The sequence below is a fragment of the Tetrao urogallus genome (genome assembly GCF_951394365.1).
Source record: "Tetrao urogallus genome assembly, chromosome: 7".
NCBI classification, from domain to species: domain Eukaryota; kingdom Metazoa; phylum Chordata; class Aves; order Galliformes; family Phasianidae; genus Tetrao; species Tetrao urogallus.
The window spans coordinates 3,866,479-3,889,726 of record NC_136820.1 but is presented as its reverse complement, the minus strand read 5'-3'; the positions used below and the strand labels follow the sequence as shown (position 1 = coordinate 3,889,726).

The 23,248-nt window shown below is 41.0% G+C and overlaps 1 protein-coding gene across 1 annotated transcript in view; it reads right to left on the bottom strand.

Annotated features, from left to right (window-relative positions):
- ITGA9 (integrin subunit alpha 9) overlaps nucleotides 1–23,248 on the bottom strand; it is a gene marked incomplete at both ends in the record, with an annotated part of 210,110 nt that overhangs the window by 72,981 nt on the left and 113,881 nt on the right. Inside the window, 2 exons of the mRNA XM_079538592.1 lie at nucleotides 3,081–3,231; nucleotides 19,929–20,005. Of these exons, the coding sequence (XP_079394718.1) occupies nucleotides 3,081–3,231; nucleotides 19,929–20,005 (228 nt within the window). The remainder of the gene's footprint in view (nucleotides 1–3,080; nucleotides 3,232–19,928; nucleotides 20,006–23,248) is intronic.

Sequence of the window (23,248 nt, the reverse complement as noted above, 5' to 3'; positions counted from 1 at the left end):
TGACATTATTTAATAAAAAGAAAAAAAAAGAAAAAAAATATTATATCTGGCTTCTAAAATCTCAGTTTAATTCCACCGAATTAGGAAGAATTGAAAAATTACGTAGATGTTGTTACTTTCATACGGCACTACATGTTTAATGAAACCACACTGAATGGAAAATAGTTTGCACATTAAGCTACTGGAGATTAAACCCACACTGTACGTTAAGAATTCAGGAATTTCACCACTTTGCTGCTCTGTCGTTAGGTGTTCATTTCTCCAGAACAGTCTCTTCCTGTATTCAAAAAGGGTGAGGGGTGCCTCAAGTGCAGGATGGTAACGCTCCTGTGATAACAGCCCCTTAAGGAGGGCAGCAGTGACAACACAAGTGAGACCACCACAGGGTGGGCAGGGATGAGAAGCTGTCCTCTGGAGCCCACACCACGTACTGAGCCACAGGAGGAGGGCTGCCTGTCAGATGCTATGGAAAGAAAATGCTGGGCTCCATCCATGGAGCAGAGAGGACTGGCAGCAGCACAGCAGGAAAATCAGACAGTGGAATAAATTGAGCCTTTTCAACGTCAGTCAGCAAACACTTTTTCACCTTGCAGAGAAGCAGCAAAGCTCTGCCAGATGCTCTGCCCATCATGGCTCATGAACTCTCAGCCTCCACAGAGCAAAGAGCTATCCCTGCTAACGCACTTCAGGGAGCGTACCATAACCAGCAGTGGGCTTGTTCATCCTTTTCTTATCAAACACGAATTGTGGCATCTTGTAACTCCATGGGGAAAAAAGCATTAGATTTGCACTGTCAAGTTTTCATCATAACCAGTCTATAGCAAGAAACAGCCAGACTGAATCTGCCAGAATCTCCACTGCAGATGCAAGTAAACTAAACAGAAGACTGACATGCTTTCAAAAGGATTGGTTAAATAGCTCATCACGCAGTGTTCTGGGGTCCCTTCTCAGGAAAAGTGTCAAGATACCCTTCTCTTCCACCCCAGTGTTACTTGTTAGAAAGCACTGCAGCGAGAAGCTACCAACATCAAACAGCAATTTTGATTCTGAAATTGCTCCACTAAGGGAAATCTTATGAGTCATCATTTTTACTCCAACTTTATATTCTGGATTTTTGCCTGGGCAGCGTTCAACCAGGAACAAAATCTATTTAAAGTACATGCACAGTACATATTATGCATAGATGTCAAGGGATGGGAGTAGTTTATGAAAAACACAATCCATTATATTTTTATTTTAGAGAAGCATTGTTCAGGGAGCTTACGGAAAATATAACACTAATTGAGGTTATGAATTGTAATCCAGTTTCCCATCTGGACGCATGGTGTGGCCAACAATCCATTAGCATGTCTTGAAGCAAAAGCTCATTGAGAGGAAGCAAAGTTGCCCAAGAAAGCTGTTACTAAGCTATCAAAAAAGCCCCCAAAACAAAAACACCTTATCAAATCAATCACACAAACAGTGGAATAACAGGAATAACATGTCTTCCTACTGCTTATAAGACCTGAGGAAGAAAGAAGCCTATATATTTCTTTGATATGTGCTGCATTTTATTATTCTGTATTTTTTAAAGAATGCTGGCTTCGATTAGCAGAAGACAATGAGTGGTGAGATAACCCTACAACAATGTCATCTGCTTCCAGAAACTGCTCCTTCTAGACAGCTTTCAGCACAGCTGTTTCAAGTCTGCTTTAGATCTCAGCTCAAGGTAAAACACCAAGGGGAACAGCACATCATCTTCAGCTTGTTCCCTGGCAGCATTGGCCAAGAAGGCCAACGAAAGCAACTAGTGTTGCAGTTCATCTGCATGTGAAAGATACAACATGTAAGCACAGAATTGAAAAATAAACTATATTTTAAAAAACATACATCAAATGGCTTCCTCTTTAGTGTGGAGCAATGGAAACCCTGTCACTGACTTCAACAGGAGCTGGGCCACCCTGGAAGTCTTCAAGTAAACTTCCATCAAGGAGAAGCTGCATATTGGGATAAGGCATTTCTGGTTTATTCCTTGTGTTGTTGTTGTTGTTTTTTTCTCCAGATAAACTGCACGCTTGCAATACATAATATCCATAATGGAAGCTTGTAATGCAAAGAGAACTTGCTCAGGTTTGTAACTGTGTGTAGGATCACAGTCTAATCTGAAAACCAACAGTTAACTTATGTCAGAATTTAAACAAGACAGTTTAAGAGGTATACAATAGGCGAAATCTATCAGTTTTCCTCTATAAAATTTGATGAATAATGGCAAAATATCATTCCAAAGGGTCATGTTAATCCCATACTTTGTGACAGTTGTGCCACTGTTTTTAATACTGCTCTTATGGCTTACAAAGCATAGCAAAGCTCCAAGAGACACAAATCACAACAGAAAGCGGGAACAAAATGTTGTTATTGTAAATCTATTGTTGTGCACAATTATTTTCACATTACTCAACCAGACAGCTATCATAGCCAGTCTGTAAAAACCTCAATTCAGTGTTTATACAACAACCCTAGATAAACTCAAGCTGATGAAAATACTTGAGCATTTTAATCTAAATGTGGAGAGACTGAAGCCCAAAATCTTCATGTGAGCCCACGCAGGTGAAATAAAAAGTATTTTTGAGCTCTTGGAACTAATGATGTGCCCTGGCCAAAACCAAACTTGCACTGAAACATGAGCAAAGAATAGCCTTGCATTTTGGTTTCTGCAAGGAGAAAACAGAAGAATCCAGGTCAGGAGATGACCAACATGGCCAAATGCATTGTGGCCTTCGCATATCAGTGACCTCTGCTATCCTACAGGTCTGCCTCTTAATACCTTAATACTTCAAGCAAACAACCTTTCTATTTCATTAACTTGCCCCAAATAACAGTGCTCTTTTCTGTAGAAGCACAAAGGGTATCATTTACACAGCTCAAACCCACAAAAGAGAAAACCTCCATAAAGAGCCTGGAAGAAATTCAAGCCCAGCATAACCAGAAACAACTTTGAAATGTCTCAGTACTGGGGACAAGGCCACCCATGTTCCAACATCTTGCAAGTAAGCCGGTTCAACGTTAAGAGATTTGCTCACAGCAACACTGGCCTTTCTTACCTTCTGCCACATTTTGATGAAGAAGAGCTCCCCAGAAAAGTTGAAGAAAACATTGGTGTCGTAGGCGTCGTCTCCAATGTTAGAGATGGAAATGTTAAGAGAGATGTTCCTCACTGCTCCCAGAGCCAGGTAGGCTGTCCTGTCGTCAACACTGCAAAAACAATTACATCAGTTTAATTTTCAGCAGCTCACCCAATCTTTTCACAGATCTTTTCACACAATTACTTCCACAGAAGGGTCTCAATACAACTGTGATCAGTAATTCGGCAACATACTGTACAGCCAATGCATGGCACAGGCAGATGTGTAGAAAATGAGCAGCTCATGAATGGCAGTTCTTACACTGCCTTTTGTGATTTTAAGAAAACCCCACGACTTTCATGTAAAACCATTTCATGGTTGATATGGTTTTACTGGGAATAAAACGGCTGAAGACTGTAGAGTCATTGGATGGGTGAAAAGCAACAAGTACAAAACATTATGTACATTATGCTCCCATTCAAACACAAAATCTATTTTGATTTTGTCTTTCAATGTTACTGAAAGATTCTAGTAACTTTCTGAATATCTTAGAACTACGGTATAGGCAGTGAAAAACAAGGAAAAGAGGGTTAAAGTGAAATCCAGAAATTAGTACGAATGGAAAAATGTATGAAAGTTATAATAACCATCTACTGAATGCAACCAATCTTTCATTGGATGTTTTTGCTGGACTTAACGTGATGGAGTCATGTTCTGCAAATGGAAAAATCAAGAGAATGGTTGAATTAAGGTAACAGTCATACATCCTGAATTGGTACACTACTGTAGTAAGGCATCACAGATCACAAATACACACATTTTACTTGGTATACGCTTAATCATGTTAGTCTCCCCAAAAGATGAGCTCACAAGAACACAGGCTTAAGATAAATGACAGGAAAATACAGTATCAGGCTTCCAGGTCTAAGAATTAAAAATATACTGAAAGATTTTATTCAATATACCAGGTATACATTCAAAAATGGAAAAGGGAAAAGGAAAGGGAAAGGGAGAGGGAAGATATATATATCAAACTGGCTACAGTGATGGTAACTGGAATGTAAAATCATTCATATACCCTGAAGAAATTGAGGCAGCATCACAGGGAAACCATCAAGTAGCTGGTCAGAAAAGGGCAGAGCCCTGCAGGCCCCACACACCACCATCCTAGCAGATGCTGTTGCACAACATCCAGGCTGTAGCATGCAGCAATCATGCAGCAATCCAGAGGTGGCCACGCAGCCTGCCATTCACACATCTCTCGAGGGATTGACCAGGGACGGTAGCACTGGCGCACACCACACCTTGGTATATCAGAGATTGTCTGAAAGTGGCATAGGTGCTAGATGTGAACATGTTTAAGGCAGCCTCCAGCTGAACTCATGGGGTTGCAACTGGAGCATCTGCATCAGCAGGGTGTTTCCATAGATAACGGCACTTACAAACCCTACTCTGCCAGCTGCAGCCCTACCAAAACTCCAACAGCAGAGCAAACTGAGCTGTCTCTGCATTTACAAAAAGTTTCCAGACCTGGGTTTCCAAAGGGACAGGCTGAAGTAACCAAGGCTCTGATGTGGAGGAAGCCTGGAGCAAGATGGTGTAGACTCAGGCTTTGAAGCTGATGCTAGTGGATTTTGAGTGCAACTTTTCCACATAATGCAGGCAATACTTATGCCACTGGTTTCCTGTACTTATTTATGATGATCTTCATTTATTACAGCCCAAAAATATGGCTTACAGTTCGATCAGAAGTTCTTAAAAAGCAAGTCTAAACCTTCGGGAAACATGCCTGCTTTCTCCTGCTTTCACTGAACTGCAGACAGCAATCAATCCTACCTATAATTGGACACTTTGCTTTCTAAACATTTTGGTACATTCTTGCAATCAGCTATCAGTGCAAATAAACATTTGCAAAAGTGTACACTTCACAAGATCCACTGAAAAACTCTTTTGAGAGGTCAAAATACTCAGAATCTTTACTTATTATGCACCAAATGAAAGAGACAACTATATGAGTACTTGGAAGCATTTAATGTTTTTGGCCCCTATGCCAACATTTAGTGTTGAAAAGCATGCAAATTATGAAGATACACAAAATGATCAGCTGGGATTCATTAATAATCAAAAGCACATATTTGGAAGGCAATAAATAAAGTCAACCACTTATAACTGTGAATAATTTGCCATGAACTTTATAATCTCACTTCTGGTGGTCTCTTCAAAAACTGAATCAACATCTACCAAACCTGTTAGCAAAATCTGGAGGCATCGCTTCAGTAAGCGAAGGAAAGTTACATGATACTTATGTTATGCACTACATGTTACACATTCTATACATTCGTGTCCAACAATTACAATTTAACATAGACATTGCCACTACTTCTTTCCCTTCTGAAGTAACTTTATATTGAAGAGAATTATATGCAAAGGAGGAAAGAATCCATTGCGAATTGGTGGCAGCAGCAATTTGAGATTTAACTTAGAGATAATCACAAAATATCCCAAGTTGGAAGGGACCCAGATATCCTGTCCTTCCTACTGAATAATGAAGAAAATGTTCAGATGAAATCCTGATCAAAAGTAACCACACAGACATAATTTTAAACACCATTATGGTGTCATACTCCTTGGCAAAGCTGTTAATCACCCATTAAAAGTGCATCATAACTAAATGATGATGTTTATAACAACATTTTCCTAAGCAGAAACAGAAAACCCACTTTCTGAGGGCACACTAGTGATTCTTTGTGCTGTAAGTCACATTTCAAGGGTAGACTTGCAAGTAACTAAATCTGCATGCATCTGGAACAAATCAGGCTCACTTGCTATAAGGAAAGGATTAGAATCTCCCTGCTCACAAGGGAGCTCCCAGGCCCCGTTCGCTGCTCATAGCACAACCTATTGCAGTGTGGGAGCAGCTCTGCTGCCAGCGTGGTGCCAGGTAGTGTGCATTAAACATGAAATTCATAGATGTGCTGGTTAATCTGTAGATTAAATACAGGCAACCCTGTTTGCGTCCATGGACACAGATGCACACAAAACATCACGCTACCTATTATTAGCATGGAAAGGGAGATAAATTTGACATACCTGCAGCTTTCACACACGAGTGAGATTGCAGGTAATAAAAAAATCTGGAAATCAGGATCCAATTTTATGCTACACAGATGACAATTCTACCATGGTTTTAAATCTACTGGCTGTGCTACTATGCATCAAATGTAAACCAAAAATCTTTAACATTCCCCTTTTCACTGGAAAAAAAAAAAAAGAAACTCAATTTTCAAGATCCAGGATAAAACAATTTCTTTTCAAATGCACTTTAACATTCCTTGTCAGTGCTCATCCCAAGGTCTTGTGCTACGGCCAGTGGGGGAAGGATGACCAGCTGCGAAAAACAAATAGAAAAGATCTGCAGTTTTTCATTTCCCCACCCTGCAAGATGCTAGTATTTTTATTAACGTGGGTCAAGGGACACATAATCTGCATTCCAAAAGGTATGCAGGGACATATTTCTCTATTTCCTGTACTTGAGAACATTTTTTAAAGAATTTAAAAAGCATTTAGCACTTCCCCTTAGCCTGAACAGCTCATACATAGGTCAAGGAATGTAGTGGGGTTGTACTTACCCTGTTGGTCTCTGGGCCACTGACTTTCCCTTTAATATTATGAGCTTTTTTCCTCTTACAGCAAATCTGAATGAATGATGAATCACTGCTATTGCCCAATGGCCAGGGGAAGCCACAGCTGGGGGCAGACCGCATGAAGGTGAAGGGCTTGAGGTGACTGAAGGCTAACATGTCTGTCCCCTATCTCCAACAGATGAAGTTAAACTGCCGAAGAAGTCTCATCTTTCTTTTAGATCAATAATAGATCTGAGAGAACAACACTGACAGGTCCAAATATTTGCAGTGTCACCAATCAGCATCATAGTCGTTTTTTGCATTCACTATGATACTGAGTCTGTATTTTGTCTCCCTGACAAATATTTTTTCAGTATATTTGTCTAAATTCTGAAAACCTTTCTCCTTCGGGAGTTCTGTCACAGACCCAAGGGCCAGCTGAACTTCGAGCTCTGTAAACACTTTGACCCCAACAGCCAATGAAAAGCTCAAACTCTCAGCTCATCTTCTGAGAATCCATTCTAAGTCTTAAAGCAAAACTGAGAGGTAACTTACAGCAAAACTGAGAGGCCCCACAAGCAGAGCCAACCCACGTAAAACAACCCCACAGGAAGGAAGTGCTATTGGATTTTACGCTACCTGCTTACACCGCCTCACTATCACCTGTGCATTCCATTTTGTGCAAAGCTCGAAGCAATCCAGGCAAGGACTCAGGCAAACACTCGGTATGCAGTGGTTTATTTGGTGTTAGCTGAACTGCTGCCTTGCCCCTCCTGCACAGAAACTTCAGCTACCACGTGCTGCAGGAGACCTCACAGAGCCGATTCCTGCAGTCAAGCTGAGATGCAGGGAGCCAGCTATGGTAAGCTAGTTCTGGGCCCAGCAGCCTGTTTCATTAATGACCATTTCTGCTTCCAGAGTTGAAAATTCTGCTTTCCCAGTCTGCTCTGAATAGCAGATAGTCCAAACGACGGGAAAAACTTAACAGAATTTGAAGAGAGGGCCTGCATTGGCAGAGCATGGCACTAAAACGGCACCAACGCTGCTCTCTGGGATGATGAAATAACACAGGCCAATGCTTCCCCATAGGAAGGGATCAAACACCCTGTATGAAAAAGGCACCTGCTGCAGCGAGTCCAGAGCTGAGGAGGTTGAGCTGTTTGTGCTGTGGGGCACAGCTCCTCCCTCCAGCTCTTTAGGTCTCACATTGCAATTCAAGGATGTGACAAAGAATGCTATCTTTTCCACCTTTCCTACACCTTAACGTAAGCAAATAGATAAATTTAAGCAGTGAACAACTGCAAAAAAAAAAAAACAAACAACAAAAACAACACTCTGGGAAGTTGTTTTTTCTTCTCACGAGTCTTGAAACAGAGTGCTTTACAGTTACAACTAGTTATCACGTTTTGAAGGCTCCTTTGGAAATTCTCTTCCTCAGATGTAATTCATCCAGATGAATCCCCCGTAACTACACCACAGATACAACTACCGCCACCAGTGTCTTCCAATTTAAGTAGAAAGTACAGAGCAGGGCACAGCACGCACATCAAAACATTGCTTATCTTATCGCACTGCAGAAATCCGTTGCCTCTCTTTTTTTATTATCAGTAATTTCAATTGTACCCAGATGTTCAAAACCCTTTATAAACAGAACTTAAGAGACAATGGGGAAGAAGCCAACTCCGTTTTCTGTGTTTATTCTAGCAAGTAGCTTTTGGTTTGAGTGAAACTACCCTGGTTTATGAAACTGTCACATGAAAGCAAGATCAGGCTGAACATCTCCAGAACTTCTAATCTAATCTTTCACCCTTGAAGAAATGCATGCACACCAACATCTTTTGTTAGAACAAGTTGTGTCCGGCAAACCAATGACACTATGCTCCTGAGACAGCTTCTGCGCATGTGTGAGCATATGTGTCCTAAGGTGAGAGCACAAACAAAAGCTAGTAACTAGTGGCAGAAACAAATGGAGAAGATAAATGGTGCCAGGCACATAGCTGGAAGTTGCATACATCAGCCTGATGAAAAACAACAAAACAAAAAACAAACCCAAAATCGATGTATTTTTCCAATGGAAGAGTAATGTTGAATCACAGAATGTTGGGAATTGGAAGTGATCTCAAAAGATCATCGTGTCCTGCTGGAGCAGGAAAACCAAGATTGGGTCATCCAGGAACGTGTCCAGCGGGATTTGAATGTCTCCAGAGAAGCAGACCCTACAACCTCTCTGAGCAGCCTGTTCCAGAGTAGAAATATTAATAGAAATGAAGATTGATTTCCAGAAGCCATAGAAAGGAAGTGCAGTTTGAGAATGAGTCAAGCAGTGCTTTGCAAAATATTGTTTCTAGGAATCAGAAAATCAAAGTCATCACGCAAACCACAGTTTTATCATAGAACTCACACCTTCAGAAACAGACCTATTAAAATCTGATGAGACAGGTTTGATTACTTGCCTCATTCCTGGAATGCTGGGCTTTAATATGCAATTTTTAAAAAATGGTCAGCTGAGCACTGACAAGAGAGAAAAAGACCAGTGCCCCATCCATCAGTCACCTTCAGAGGTCAATGAAAGGCAGCTAATTAGAGAGGAAAATTTAGAAGCAGCACAGGTTTGTTGTTCTAGGAAATTTTTTTTTTTTTGCAGTAGCAGGTGTTATATGTCAAGAGTAAGTTACATCTCAACTTCGAACATGATAACCAGCATAAATCTACACCATCCCATTTCCTTCATTTTAAGCCAACAGCTCAGGCAGAGCCAGCAAGAGGATTTTCCTGGTGATCTGAAACAAAAATCAGCTTTAACAGATTTTATAGTAGCAGGATATGCTACAGAAAAAGTTAACATAGCTAGCTTTACAACAAATGTGTGTGCATGCATGCAGGTAACTATCAGTCAAGAAATATTCTGTAAATATAAAACAACAACGCATCTGCTTTGCACTGTGGTCTGTAGTGTATCAAGGCCATCCAGCATCGGAGGAAGCTCATATAAGACAGAACAGCTGGATGTTAAGTTTTTGTTTTGTTAGCTTTATACTCTGGTTGCTGGAGCAAGAAAAAAGTACAACTTGAACCGTCTTAGATCCATAAAACACTGATGTTGGGATGTTCACAAAGAAGGCCAGGCTACACATTAGTTAAACAATCAATGTAAACTGTGCAAAATCACAACTTTTTAGGGTCTAGTTTAGAGAACAAACAGAAAAATTCTATTCCAATGGGTAAACTCAAGCGATTCTTAACAAACAAACAAAAATGAACATACAGCAGCATTTAAGGAGTTACATGATTGGCTTGTACGGTGTCCCTGACTGGCAGTCAGTATCCTCTTATTAAAACAACAACTTAGGAATCTGTGTTAGTGGTGCACTACTGCAGTTCATTACCATTCATCATTTGAAGGCTCTATTACCAACCACATGGTAAGGTATTACCAAGTGCTATGGGAAGGGACTGCCCAGAGCTATCAAACTGGCCTTATTTATTAATTCTGGGAGAGATTTATGAAGCTCTGCGTGTAACCAGCTAAATGGAAACTAAAATTCCATTCCTTCATCCCCTTTCACCCTCAACAGGGGAAACATTCACTTGTTCCTGAGATGGTGCTCCCTATGCAACTTGTACTACATCTTGATTAACTGCAGGCTCTTCTGGGTTCCCCTTTCAGGAAACTGCAAATCAGATGCTGGAAGTGCTTGCTACAACAAAGTTTTCCACGTGCCTTGCAAATGCAGCATTCAATTCACTAGCAACTGTCTATAGGTAAAAGATAAAAGTTTAAGTTAGAAACTAGATCTCTCTTTCCTGGATTCATCAAACAGACCTACATCCAAACAGAATTACAAGCACACTAATCTACACTAATGTGCTAATCACAAAATAATTGAGGATGGAAAAGACCACTAAGGTCATCTAGTACCTTAGAAGACCACCAACACAACAGCACCATGCCCACTAACCACATCCCTCATGCCACATCTACACATTTCTTGAACACCTCCAGGGACAGCAACTCCACCATGTCCCTGGGCAGTCTCTTCCAATACGTCACCCATCTTTCTGAGAAGAAATTTTTCCTGATATCCAACTTGAACCTCTCTGGATTCGGCCCTGGCATTTGCTTACAGAGGCCTCTCCAATATACTAGGTGATTCCTAGTGAAAAGTCTCCTGAATGCTGGGCAGTGGGATTGAGCATCACAGCTGAGCGAAAGTGTCTGAAGCTCCCTTCATTCTCAATGGGCCACAGAATAAAATATCAGTTAAGGAATTACAAATAAGGCAGAAGATCTTTTCTTTCTAATTTTTTGTTTTTGCTTTTTAAATAATCAAAAACAAAAGGAAAAAAAAAAATAACAACAACAAAAAAAATGAAATTATCATTAATACAGATGTAAACTTGCACTTCAAATGTGACCTGCACAGAGGCTGGGTGCAGGCTCTCTCTACTCCTAAGTGGCTTTCATCTGGCAGCTCTGCAGAAATTAAGCACTCATGAGATGCTACACCTGAAATTTCGCACCCTGATGGCACTGTGTTGGGTGAAGCACACTGTGTCATGACGATGTTGCTTTCACAGAAGCACAGAATTGCAGGGATTGGAAGAGATCTCAAGAGATATTGAGTCCAAACTCCCTGCTAAAGCAGGTAGCCTGCATCAGGTCACACAGGTAGGGACTTTGTGGCCTGTATCTATTGTTTGATATAATGGTATAAGCATTTTCATAGCATCCTTTACAGAGCACCAAATTACTTTGAGGTAGTATTAAATTACACTGTATGAAATCACTTAAAATCAAAGTGTGAAACATGATTTCTTGAGAAAACAGGAAGCAACCTACTCACAACCACTCAATTCTTCCAATTTTTCCATTCCTTCTCCCTTGTAATCACTCTTTTGGCACTTTAAAATATCTGGAGTTGGCTCAGTACTCAGGCAAGACCAAATAACCTTTGGGCAGTACATGACTGCAAAGGGATTGGGTGAAAGCTTGGTATCTGCATCCCAAAAGTTGGGAATATCTATGCCAGTACACAGCCATATGAACATGTGGTCTGGTCTGAAAGCTCATGAGCACTTTTCCAGCAATAGGCATGCTAAATTTGCTCGTTTTTCTTTTCTTGTTCTTCACGAGGCAGCAAACTAGCTCCATTTGACTAGCTCTGCTATTTAAAGTAGCTTGTCGAGGGTAAATAGATTGTTAAAAATATTATTGAAAGTGTTTGTGCAATGAAAGATAAGCGAAAACAAATTAATCTGCAAAGAATGAAGAGGAAGGGAAAAGCAGATATTATCAGAATGTGTAATTAAGCTCCAAATGAGAGGATATTGTTTTTCCTCATCACGACTATTTTGTTAAGATGCACTTCAGAGGCACAAAACCACAAGGGGCAGGCCATGAAATGTGATGCCTCTCTGGAAACAAAATCCCGTTGTGTGATCAAAGGAAGATAAGTGCTGAGGCGTGAGTCTGGTCAAATTCATGAAACAACTTTGCTTCCCACATTAAATCACAATCTTGCAGCTTTTCCCCATGGGTTTAGAAAGCCTCTGACCTGTGAAAACCTTTTTGTTTAAAAAAAATTCTTTGAAAGTCTACTGTATTCATGAGATACACTTGAGGAGTTTTAATCCTTCTGACCAGAATTTGATGTTACTTCTCCTTCCTTTAGAAGGCACTGAACATCTGCATTGTTACTGCACTCAGCTATGGTCTACGCTGTCACATCTTGTGCTGGTGAAAAGCAAATTGGACAAAGCTGTCGTAACACATGCTTTTTTTTCCTACAGCTTCTGGATTCCTTCAGTTCAGGTTCTGCAATAATTTGACAAGTCAATATGAAATTGCTGAGATTCGTTCTTTAAATCTAGGTGCTTAGAGTCTGATCATCTGTCTAGTGAACCATAAGGAGGAGCTCTGATTTTAACAGATTCATGAAAATATTCTTTATTGTGGCCATGCATAATATTTGCAAAACAACCACATGCCTCTATGAGTTGCATATCTAGTTACTTATATGAAATTATTCTTTATCCACTAATACAAATCATGCTTATGCTTATAAACTTTGGAATTGTTCCAAAACTCAGTAAACTGACAGGGTAGTGATCATAGAAACACAGAATGGCTTGGGTTGGAAGGGACCCCAGGGATCATCAAGTCCCCTCCCACAGACAGGGCCACCAACCTCCAAATCTGGTGCTAGGTCAGGTTTCCCAGAGCAGCCTGTTCCAGCACCTCGCCACTTTCTCTGTGAAGAACTTCCCCCTGACATCCAATCTAAACCTTACCTCCTTGAATTTAAAACCATTCCTCCTTGTTCTACTATTCACCCAAGTAAAAAGTTGATTCCCATCCTTTTTATAATACCTTTAAATACTGGAAGGCTGCAATGAGGTCTCCTCACAGCCTTTTCTTCTCTAGCTCCCTCTGTCTTCATAGGAGAAGTGCTCCAGCCCTCTGATCATCTACATGGCCCTCCTCTGGACCCTTTCCAACAGCTCCACATCTTTCCTCCCACTTGGATGTGATACTCAAGATGGGGCAAGGGCAGAGGAGAGAGGGACAATCATTTCCCTGTCCCTGCTGGCCACCCCTGTTTCACCCCTCTTCTGATGGAGCCAAGGATACCACTGGCCTTCCAAGCTGCTTGCTCCCCGCCGTCCCCACCAAATGTTCCCCAGGTCCTTCTTCTCCCCTTTCTTGCAAATGTGAATGATGTTTACTTTTTTCCAGTCCCTGGGGACTTCGCCTGATAGCCACAACTTTTCAAATATGATGGAGTGTGGCTCAGCAACCACATCAGTCAGCTCCTTAGGACCCTGGGAGCCCCAGCTCCATATATGTGTGTACATTCAGTCTCACGAAGCAGTCTCAGACTTGCCCTGCCCTTACAGTGGCAGGGATTTACTCCCCCAGTTCCCACCTAGAAGCACAGTGATGCGAGCTTCAGGGACAAGAGAAATATAAGAATCCTGGCTGCCAGTGAAGATCGAGGCAAAAAACTCATTTAGTACCCCAGCCTTCTCCATATCTGTCAGTCAGTTCCCCTGTCTCATTTACCATAGGAGGTACATTCTCTTTGGCCTGCCTCTTCTGGCCAATGTAACTATAGAATCCCATCTCGCTTTTTTAACATACCTCACCAAGTTCAGTTCTTTCTGCACTTTGGCTTTCCTAATCCCCACTCTCCAAATTTGGACAGCATCCCCATATTCTCCCCAGTTGACATACCCTTGTTTCCTGACAGTGACAGTGACATCCAATGACAGGACAAGGTGCAATGGGTACAAGCTGGAGCATAAGAGGTTTCACATAAACACTAGAAAATCTTCTTCACGGCGAGGGTAAAAGAACACTGGAGCAGGCTGCCCACAGGTGCTGTGGGGTCTCCTTCTCTGGAGACATTCAAAACCCACCTGGATGCATTCCTGTGTGACTAATCTTGGTGTTCCTGCTCTGGCAGGGGGACTGGACAAAATGATCTTTCAAGGTCCCTTCCAATCCCTGCCATTCTGTGATTCCACAGCTGGTACAATCTCTTCCTTTCCCCTCAGTTTGATCAGCAGGTCCTTGCCAAGCCATGTTGGTTTCCTGCCTCCCCTGCCTTCTTATTCTGACGGACAGAGAGCTCTTGTGCTCCCAGAAAGGCATCCTTGAAGAGTAGCCATCTTTCTTCCACTCCTTTGTCTCTAAGGACAGCTTCCCAGGAGATCTCATCCAACAGGTCCTTAAACAGGTCCTTAAACAGGTGTCTTCAGCGAGGCCTGGGTTAGGTACGCTCTGAGGTTACACCTCAGAAGATCACTCAAGCAGAGACATATGCAGGATAGATAAAGCATATCATATAAGCAAAAGAAGTACTGGCAGAAAACATGTTAATATTTTAGTAAGCCACGGAAGGAATTTACTTGAAAGGGAAAAAATAAGCTTCTATGGAGCTAACTAGGAGATATCTGGAAAATATCTTTTCTTCATAAATCATTGTTGTATTAAAATGGAAACAATTCAAGCTAGATGAAATTTTTGACACACTGAGTTTCTGCCTCTCCTCTGGCTAATTCCAGAGGGACTGGCAGAAGCAGAGATGGCCCAAATCAAAAGCCTGACCTTTAGCTGGAAAAGGACATTTCCCCAAAATTCCACTGCACACAAAAAAGCTTTCACTCCAATGCAAAATAAAACCAATTTGCAAAACCTTAAAAATCTCTGCAAATGCACCTGTTGCCTCTTTGGCTTTCAACAGCTTGTACTTCCAATTTGACTTTTCCAAAATAAACAGTTTGCAGAAGTACAGATATGAATCCCAACTAGTCTGTAGGGAAGTAAGATAAATTTGAATCTAACAAGTGATCTAGAACATCTGAAGAAGTCCTAAAGCCAATGTGTTTAAAAGGCTGCATATTCCAAACATAAGAATAAGTGTTCCAACGGGTGAGTAAAGCTGTTTCTAATGACAGATGAGGACAACCTCACATCACGTAAATATATGGAAGACAGACTTTCTCCTGAAATCGCTCAGCAATATTGATTACATCTTTTTCCATCCAGGAGGCTTACTGACCCATCCCTTACAACCTTAATTTACACACCACGCACACAGCTCAAGCTGGAATGCAGCAGCTCCCTAACATGCTGCAGCATCTTTCTGCTGCTGCTGTTTGTTTTCTGTGAAGCTGCTCTACTCAATGCAGCACGTGAGCCGTCAGTGTCATGTACACATTGAGACAGGATTTCCTCCCTACATCAGGAACCTGCCATTCTGCTCTGTTCTTTAAGCTGCTTTATTACAGCAGGAAGAAAGTCTGGTTTTCCAAACAGCCTTACTGTCACCTGGATGTCTTCTCCGTGATTTTTACTTGGTTCCCACAGAGGTATAAACAGGTCTTGAAAACTGCTATTATCTCTGTAGCTAGTTGTCTGCACAAATGAGACACTGGAGCAAAACCAGATTTGTGTCCACATGAACTCTGTTCTCTCAGCCCTTTTAAGTAATTAGTCTTAAAAGATCAGAGTGCTTGCCTTCCATATAAAGAACCGGAGGAATGGATTAACAGACTTTAAAGGCTAGGGAAGCCTAATCCTTCACAAAACACACATTTCATAGTTTTCCCCAACACATCTTGAGGAAACAGATGCAGTTCAGCTTCTAAACAAGTAGCTATGGACAGTCTCAATAAAAACATGGTATTTGCTACAAGAAGCTTGATGGAGAAGACATCTGCTGTGTTGAGAAAACAGAGTGAGGCATTCAAGTCAAGTATGATATGCAATAAATATATTCATAAAATTAAACAATGTATTTAAAAATAATAGCCAACAGAACACTCTTTGATTGCATTGTGCTTTTTAGGCCATAGCAGCCATCCTGCTCTTTGACACAGAACTATTCTCAGCTGCAGATGAGGCCAGCTGGGACTCTCCAAGTCCTGGAATCCAGAATGCCAGAATCTAGTATCTCTGCACACCTCTCCCCAGTGCAGCACAAACCACCCATGCAAGGAAGCTCTTCACATTCTCCAGTCTGAGCCTGCCAAACCGCACTCTGTGACTTGCCCTTCATGTCATCTGCCACAAGCAAGAAGAGGCTGGTTACATCATCCCACAATACTTACAACGAATTGTGGTGGGTTGACATACAAACGTATGCTAATGAAAGAGGACAAGCCCTAAAGAGATCCATCTGTAAACTGAAATTGAGCCTTAATAAGATTCCTTTGGAAACTGAAAACATGCCCTTTTCTACTCAAAATAAATGCATTCTAGGAGCTTGTCTTTATTCCAGTGCAGCATGGAACCTCAGTCTTCAGCTCACTCTTCCAAGGACAATTTTCACTCTAGTAGAAATACTTTAAAAAACACAAAACATTGGAATCATAAGCTTATCACCCACCCAAATCATCTCTAAATTTTTTATTAGGGCTTCATTATTTTCCACTCTGATGCCCTTTGCTCCTCTCCTCCCCACTACCAGCAGCACAGGGAAGGATTTCAGCTCACCCAGCAGCACAGTTTCCACTTGCAGCAGCTCCAACAAGAAACAACAGGAAACAACGAGGCAAACCCAGCCGTATCTGGTCAGAACAGCAGTTTCCAACTCACACATGTATCTGCTTGGTTCGACCACTTCTGTCACCTGGTCATGCTGTCTGTTATTTCTCAGAGTACACTGGCCCCCATTTGAGGTGGCTGGTTAAATTTTAGGGAGAGAAGGAGTGTCCCAAGAAATGCCACATTAGATCAGTCATTCAGTATGCTCAGTATCTTCAAAGCCACATGCAGTCCTAATCCGCTGGGTAAGCCCAGTGATTGAAATATAGCCCAGGTGAACTGGAAATTGGTGGAGCTTGTGTAGTTCCTGACTTCCTGAGCGTGACCTCAGCAAGCAGTTCTCTTGACGATAATGTAATATGAGCTCAAATGCTCTGAACAGCACACATTTGACAGCTTGGGATGGACAAAACTATGCCTTACAGTATATAGCATTCTGTACAGCTTTTGGCTCGAACACACTACAAATTAATGAAAAAAATTGTGAGAACAGCCAGAATAAGTCCGTCCACCCAGCAGAGAACCCTCAAGACCTGCCTGGATGCCTACCTGTGCGACCTACTGTAGGGAACCTGCTTTGGCAGGGGGTTGGACTCGATGATCTCTGGAGGTCCCTTCCAACCCCTACAATTCTGTGATTCTATGATTCTGTACCCAACCATGTCTAAAACAGAGGCCCATAGAATAACAAGGACAGCATATCATGTTATTCTCCTGATATATTTCTGTAGCTTCCAGCATTCAAATTAGTCATTTCTCTACCATTTAAATTCTCAACTTCTACAACATGCTCAACAGCAAACTCCACAGATTAGCCACAGGTTGCTTAAAAACATTCTTCATTTTTTCTTTCATTACCCCAAACAGCTTGATATGGTTTGCAAACTTCACCACCTTGCTACTCACTTTTAGCAGATTTCCCCAATCATTTCTGAGTAGCATGAATACCTCTGGCCACAACTCAAACACTCGTGGAAGTTTCCCCACTAGGAAAACAGACTGTTTATATTTCCCCTTGCTGACTGCTTTTTAATTAGGTCATAACACTTAACCACCACTCCTCTTAGCCTGGGCAACTTACTTTCTTCATGGATCTTTGGGGATAAATCCTAATGAAAGTTTTTTGAAGGTCAGGTAAGTGATCTCAACCACATCACCCTATCCACGCATCCAGCAAAGACCTTCAAAGAGCTGCTGTATACCTGACACACTGCACATACTGTCTTCCCATAGACATTCTGTTCACCTCAATCTACTGGAGTACCTGTTTTAGCTACATTCGATTTATTTCATTCTTACACCAATTTCAGTCTGACACAACTGTGTAAAAAAAGGCATTGTGAAAATTTTGCTAATAAAGTCACTCCATTCCCAGCTGCCAATAGTAAGACTCACCTTCTACGCTCTTCCAAAAACAAACACATTAAAACAAACCTTTTTACACACAATTAGCATAAACACAAAATACCTGAAAAAAGTCTGAGACAGGTCTCTAGCATGAGATCAATGGCGCTGAAAAGATGAGCACAGTCTTCAAGAGGACCAGTCCTCTACAATCAGAATCTACGCATGCTTTTGAATTTTTACAGACCGCTAAAAAAAAATCTCTTTTCTTCAGACATAACTCACTGTGTTATGATTCTTAACAGCTGGAGTTCATGCAGCTCTTCACCTAAAGAAAACCCATTCTGTGTGGACGTGATAGATTTTATGACATCCTGTTTACTTCAAACAGAACTTCAGAATGTCACTGAACAAAGTCAGCTTGAGAGCGCTCGTTCGACGTTTCGCTATACGATCACAGAAGCTGCATTTGAATATCCTCAGCTTTTTTGACAGTTGTGGCTTTTATATTGTCAGGATAACATAAATAACAGCCATAAAAGTAAACAGTCTGATACTCCAGTCACAAGTACAGCTCTTACTGATTCCCGCACAGTGGCTGACAAGTTTTTATAATGCGCTTTTAATTGATTATTCATCAATTGCAGGACAAACCCCCTCACTCGCTTCCCCAGTACACACAGACAGGTTTCCACCTCTACTCTAAACACATTTTTCTCACTACTAAGACCTAATGAAAGGTCAAAAACCCAGACTAACCACAGACAAAGCTTGTACACTGCAACCCGAGACCTAACCTTGCTCCCAGCCAATCCCCCAAAACATTCCTGTGGACTTCAGTCGTGTCTGGCTAAGTCCATAACTTCATGGATTTGACTTTGGTTCAGTTTCTTCTCCAACTACAGTTACAGCGTGCTGTACACTTTCATAAAGTGTGCACATCTCCTATTATTATTTTTTTTTTTTTCTTTTTTCTAACAACCAGAATTTCTTCCCCTCTCTTTCCTGACCTGAAGCAAAGCAAGCATCTGCAAACAGTAAAACCTCTGGAACACAATTAAATCACTTACATCAGCATTTCCCATTTCTAAAAATGTGCTAAAAAGCTGGAAAAAAAAGGAAACAGAAACGGTGCTTGTAGTTCACCTTTAGCCTGATTTATCCAGAAATTGAATAACTGTCCTGGCAAAACAATAGGCGTTTTCCTAGGATCACCAGTCTCAAGGGACAGAACATAAATTTTACCTCTGGTCTATTTGACTAGGTTTATTATCTCAGAAGAAAGTGAAATCAGACACCTCCAAGGTACTCACAAAAAGACAGGAGGATAATTAGTTAGGAAAAATACAAGCTCAGAAATTAAAAAGGGCAAAAAAAATCACATCCTTAAACATAATTTTTAAACGCTCCGTGACACTTTTTCTAAACAAAAATGCTTTTCTCCATGCAGATTACTTCTACCATGTCACAAACAGTATTTTGTCATCTTTTAAAAATGATGTGGTCCACGTTGGTGTTTTATTTGGACAGAATTAACCTTCCCTCTCCCTCTCCACTATGCTATCACTGGTTTTGTCTGTTGCAACTGCAAACTCTTTGAGAACAGGTCTTGCCCTGTGCATGCACCGAGCCCAATACCACAGATCTGATTCTGTGCACACTTACTGCACTAGACATGATATCATCACCAACACCCTAGTCTGGAATAAGATGTCTGCATTTGTAGTTTGAGTTTTGAACGCATCTTACATAAACAAATGGTGTACCAGCGTCTAAGAAAGAACAAAAAGAAAAAGTTCACCTACTCACCTAGATAGCAGTAATTTGCCCTGAAGTTTCAGATCAGCAGCACAGTCCTCAGATTGACAATTCCTCTCAAAAACAGTCTGTGGAAAACAGAAAAGAACTGTTACAGCTTGAAAAGAATAAGACTGAAACACCCACAAAGCAGCAACATGTTTGGATGAACTCAAAACCCACCAAAATCTGTGATATGGGAACATACGGTGTGAGTGCCAATGAAACTCAAGGGGAGCCAAATCTCATCTTTATCAGAACTGCCTCCCTTCTCTTGTAGATGAAAAAGAAGGTCCAAAGGAAAAGAAGGTATTTCTGGCACCCTGTTTTCTCCTTCCAAAACATATGCATGAAAATGAAAGAGTTACTGATTAAACTGTTCTCGGTCCCAGAAAGGAAGAAAGGAAGTAATTCAAACATTCACTGGCCTACATTAAAGATAAGGATTTATTTAGAAATGCTTTAAGATCACGTGATCTGTTGCAATTTGTTCTGCTATCCTGCAAGCAACAAAAAAATACAGACAGTTACATACCAGCAATACTCTAGGATCTATCTAAGCCTAAGTTAACTAAGGCAGCCACTAGTTAGTGAAATTAAAGAATGGGAACATGCTCCTAGCATCCAAGAAACGATGAAATCCATCCAAGAAATGATGTCAAGATCATGGCTATTTTCCCATGCTGCTAGGAACAGAGAGTGATATCTTCCTGAGCACTTGAGCAGACTTTTTAGGATGGTGGATTCATTCTGTCCAATATGTAATGCTCTTCAGTTTAGCAAGTATTTAAGGGACCAATACCTTAAATGAGCATTGCCAACAAAAACCTGAGACTCAATTGGTTTCTTCCTTTAGTATGAATATTCCCATCTACAGGCTTTGGCTTATCACCGAAGTAAATACATTTCAAACATAAATGCAAAGAGACAGCAAATTTATGCATGACACAGACAACGATCAGACTCATTTAAAAGAAGATGGAGGTAATACGTGTTTGACAATCTCTGCCCGACTAGATCAGCACTGGAGAAAGACTCTGAATCTTAAGTCTGGACAGCATGAAGATGTTTTAGTCTTCATTCTCTCAGGAAGACTCTTGTGTAAGGATGCAGCTTGCTCCCCTTTTTCTGCATGGGTAGAGTTCTCCACATAGGTGTGAACAGGCAGTCAGTGTTGGACTGGAAGATATCAAACTACTCTGTATGTTATGCTAAATCACAAACAGAACAAAGACATCTGAGAGGGGCCAGTACATTTGGAGTGGTTTACTCTGTCCTTTAGTTTTACTTTCCCATCTTTTACTTTCTCAAAACCTCAGATATGGAAATCAGTGATCATTGAAACACAAGGGCTGAACTTATTCTTCCTCCTTAATAAGAGACTTTATTTGGGGTCAGAGAACAAGAATCCCAATAGCCTGGGGTCAGGAACTGGCTCAAAGCATCCCTCTCAGAACATGGCATGTTTCAGAGGTACAGTTTCAAAAGTCCTCAGAGCCAATCCTCAACAATTTTAGTACCTATATATAGGAAACACTTTCTGACCTTCAGAGGACGAAGAAAAATAAACTGTAAAAATATTCTTGCCTGACAGTTTCCCTATTTGCACTGCAGAAATCCTGGCAAACAGAACAGAGTGATCAGAGATATGATCTGCACTTTTAAAAGAACCAAGTACTGTAAATATATTGAAGTAACTACCTAACAATCTTGGAATTTTATTACTAAATCTATAGTAGTGCTTTTTCAGAAAGAATGAACAAACATCTCATTTTTCTAAAACCACTGAGCATGTATCTCTTCCAACACACCATGCACTGGACAGCAAGCTTCTCTGTAAAACATCAGGAGTATCTTACGTCATAAAACTCGAGTTCCTATATAGCACTGTGATGATAGTTATAAAAAAAGATGAGTCCCCAGTTTTGTGAATGACTAGCAGTGAATTCTCTGCCTCTATGGAAAATCTTGGGCGCATTCTGGTTTGGGGAGACGGGGAGAAAAGAACTCCAGTCCATTCAGCTGCTAGGTCCCAGCTGGGCAGCTATTGCTTGTTCAGCCTCCATAGAAGCTAATGATATCTCTGGATTATACTGCCATTCTGCAGTATTTCCCTGGTTTGAATAGATCTTGTCATGCCTCTATTCCACCTCTTGTTTTTTGTGTGCCTGCTAGAGCCTCAGCCCAGTAGCTCCTCAGTCCTGTTTCCTCCACTTCCTTTCTCTGCTAACTTGAGCCTTTCCTTCCCCAGTCTGTTGTTTCTTCTGCCATTCCAGGTGACTGATTCCTGCCTGCTTGAATACTTCCTAAAGAATTAAGGGGTAAACACATTAAGTTATCATAATGTTTGCAAACAATGCTCATATATTCTGTTATTGTACTCTCAGTTGGTCTGTTTGTGCTGTGATCTCTTCAGACTAGAAACCATACCTAACTCAACACTGCACAGTGTAGGAGCAGGAATCTGGAGTTAGGATATGCATAAACTCTATTACAATACAATCACTATTTTTAGCTCTAAATAATTTTTGAAGTGGCCTTGGCTTTAAAATAACAATTTTAGGGATTTACTGAGGTCTCCACATATTCAAAATGCTGAAGAAGATAATCAACTTTCATACATATTATTCAGAACTGGCAAGAGGGAAGTAGAAGAAAATATAGCCATTCTGCAATAGAAACACTACATAATTTCTGTAGTTGCTGTTACCTAAGGTGAAGAGGAGCAGTGGTTTTACAGAAGTTCAAATTCAAATGATTCTTACCAGATTACACTTTAGTTGTGCCAGGTATCTCACGGATCATCAAAGATGGTCAGGAAGATTCTTTACATAACATTCATGTTCAAGAAGATTTTTATGTTTGGTGGGAAGGTTGTGAAAAGCTCCCAGAAAAGCTCACATTCGTTGTCCTGAATCAGAAACGCAGCTGCATCTCTTATCTGGATGTCGTCAAACTTGTCTGCCATTTCCAAAAGCCAAAAAGGTGTGTGTGTGCTCAGTAGGACAAGTTGAATAATATCAGTGCTTCTGCGATATGACTTTACTGGTAAACATAGAGCTAAAGCTATTTGTGTGCACAGCAAGTCTGTCAGCCTTCCTGCAATCCCAGCACAGCACACAGCAGATCCAGTGATTCTTCCCTGTATTCTCCCTTGCTGCTCAGAACCCAACAACTACAGGGAGCTGCTCTATAGCAGTTTCAGCAAGTCATCAGACATCCCAAACAAACATGGCGTTCTGATATTCTGCCTGGCTGCTTTTCTGGGTGGAAAACTGTTCATCATTAAGGAGTGTGACAGATCTTTGCTAATCTTGAAAGATCAGCAGAGA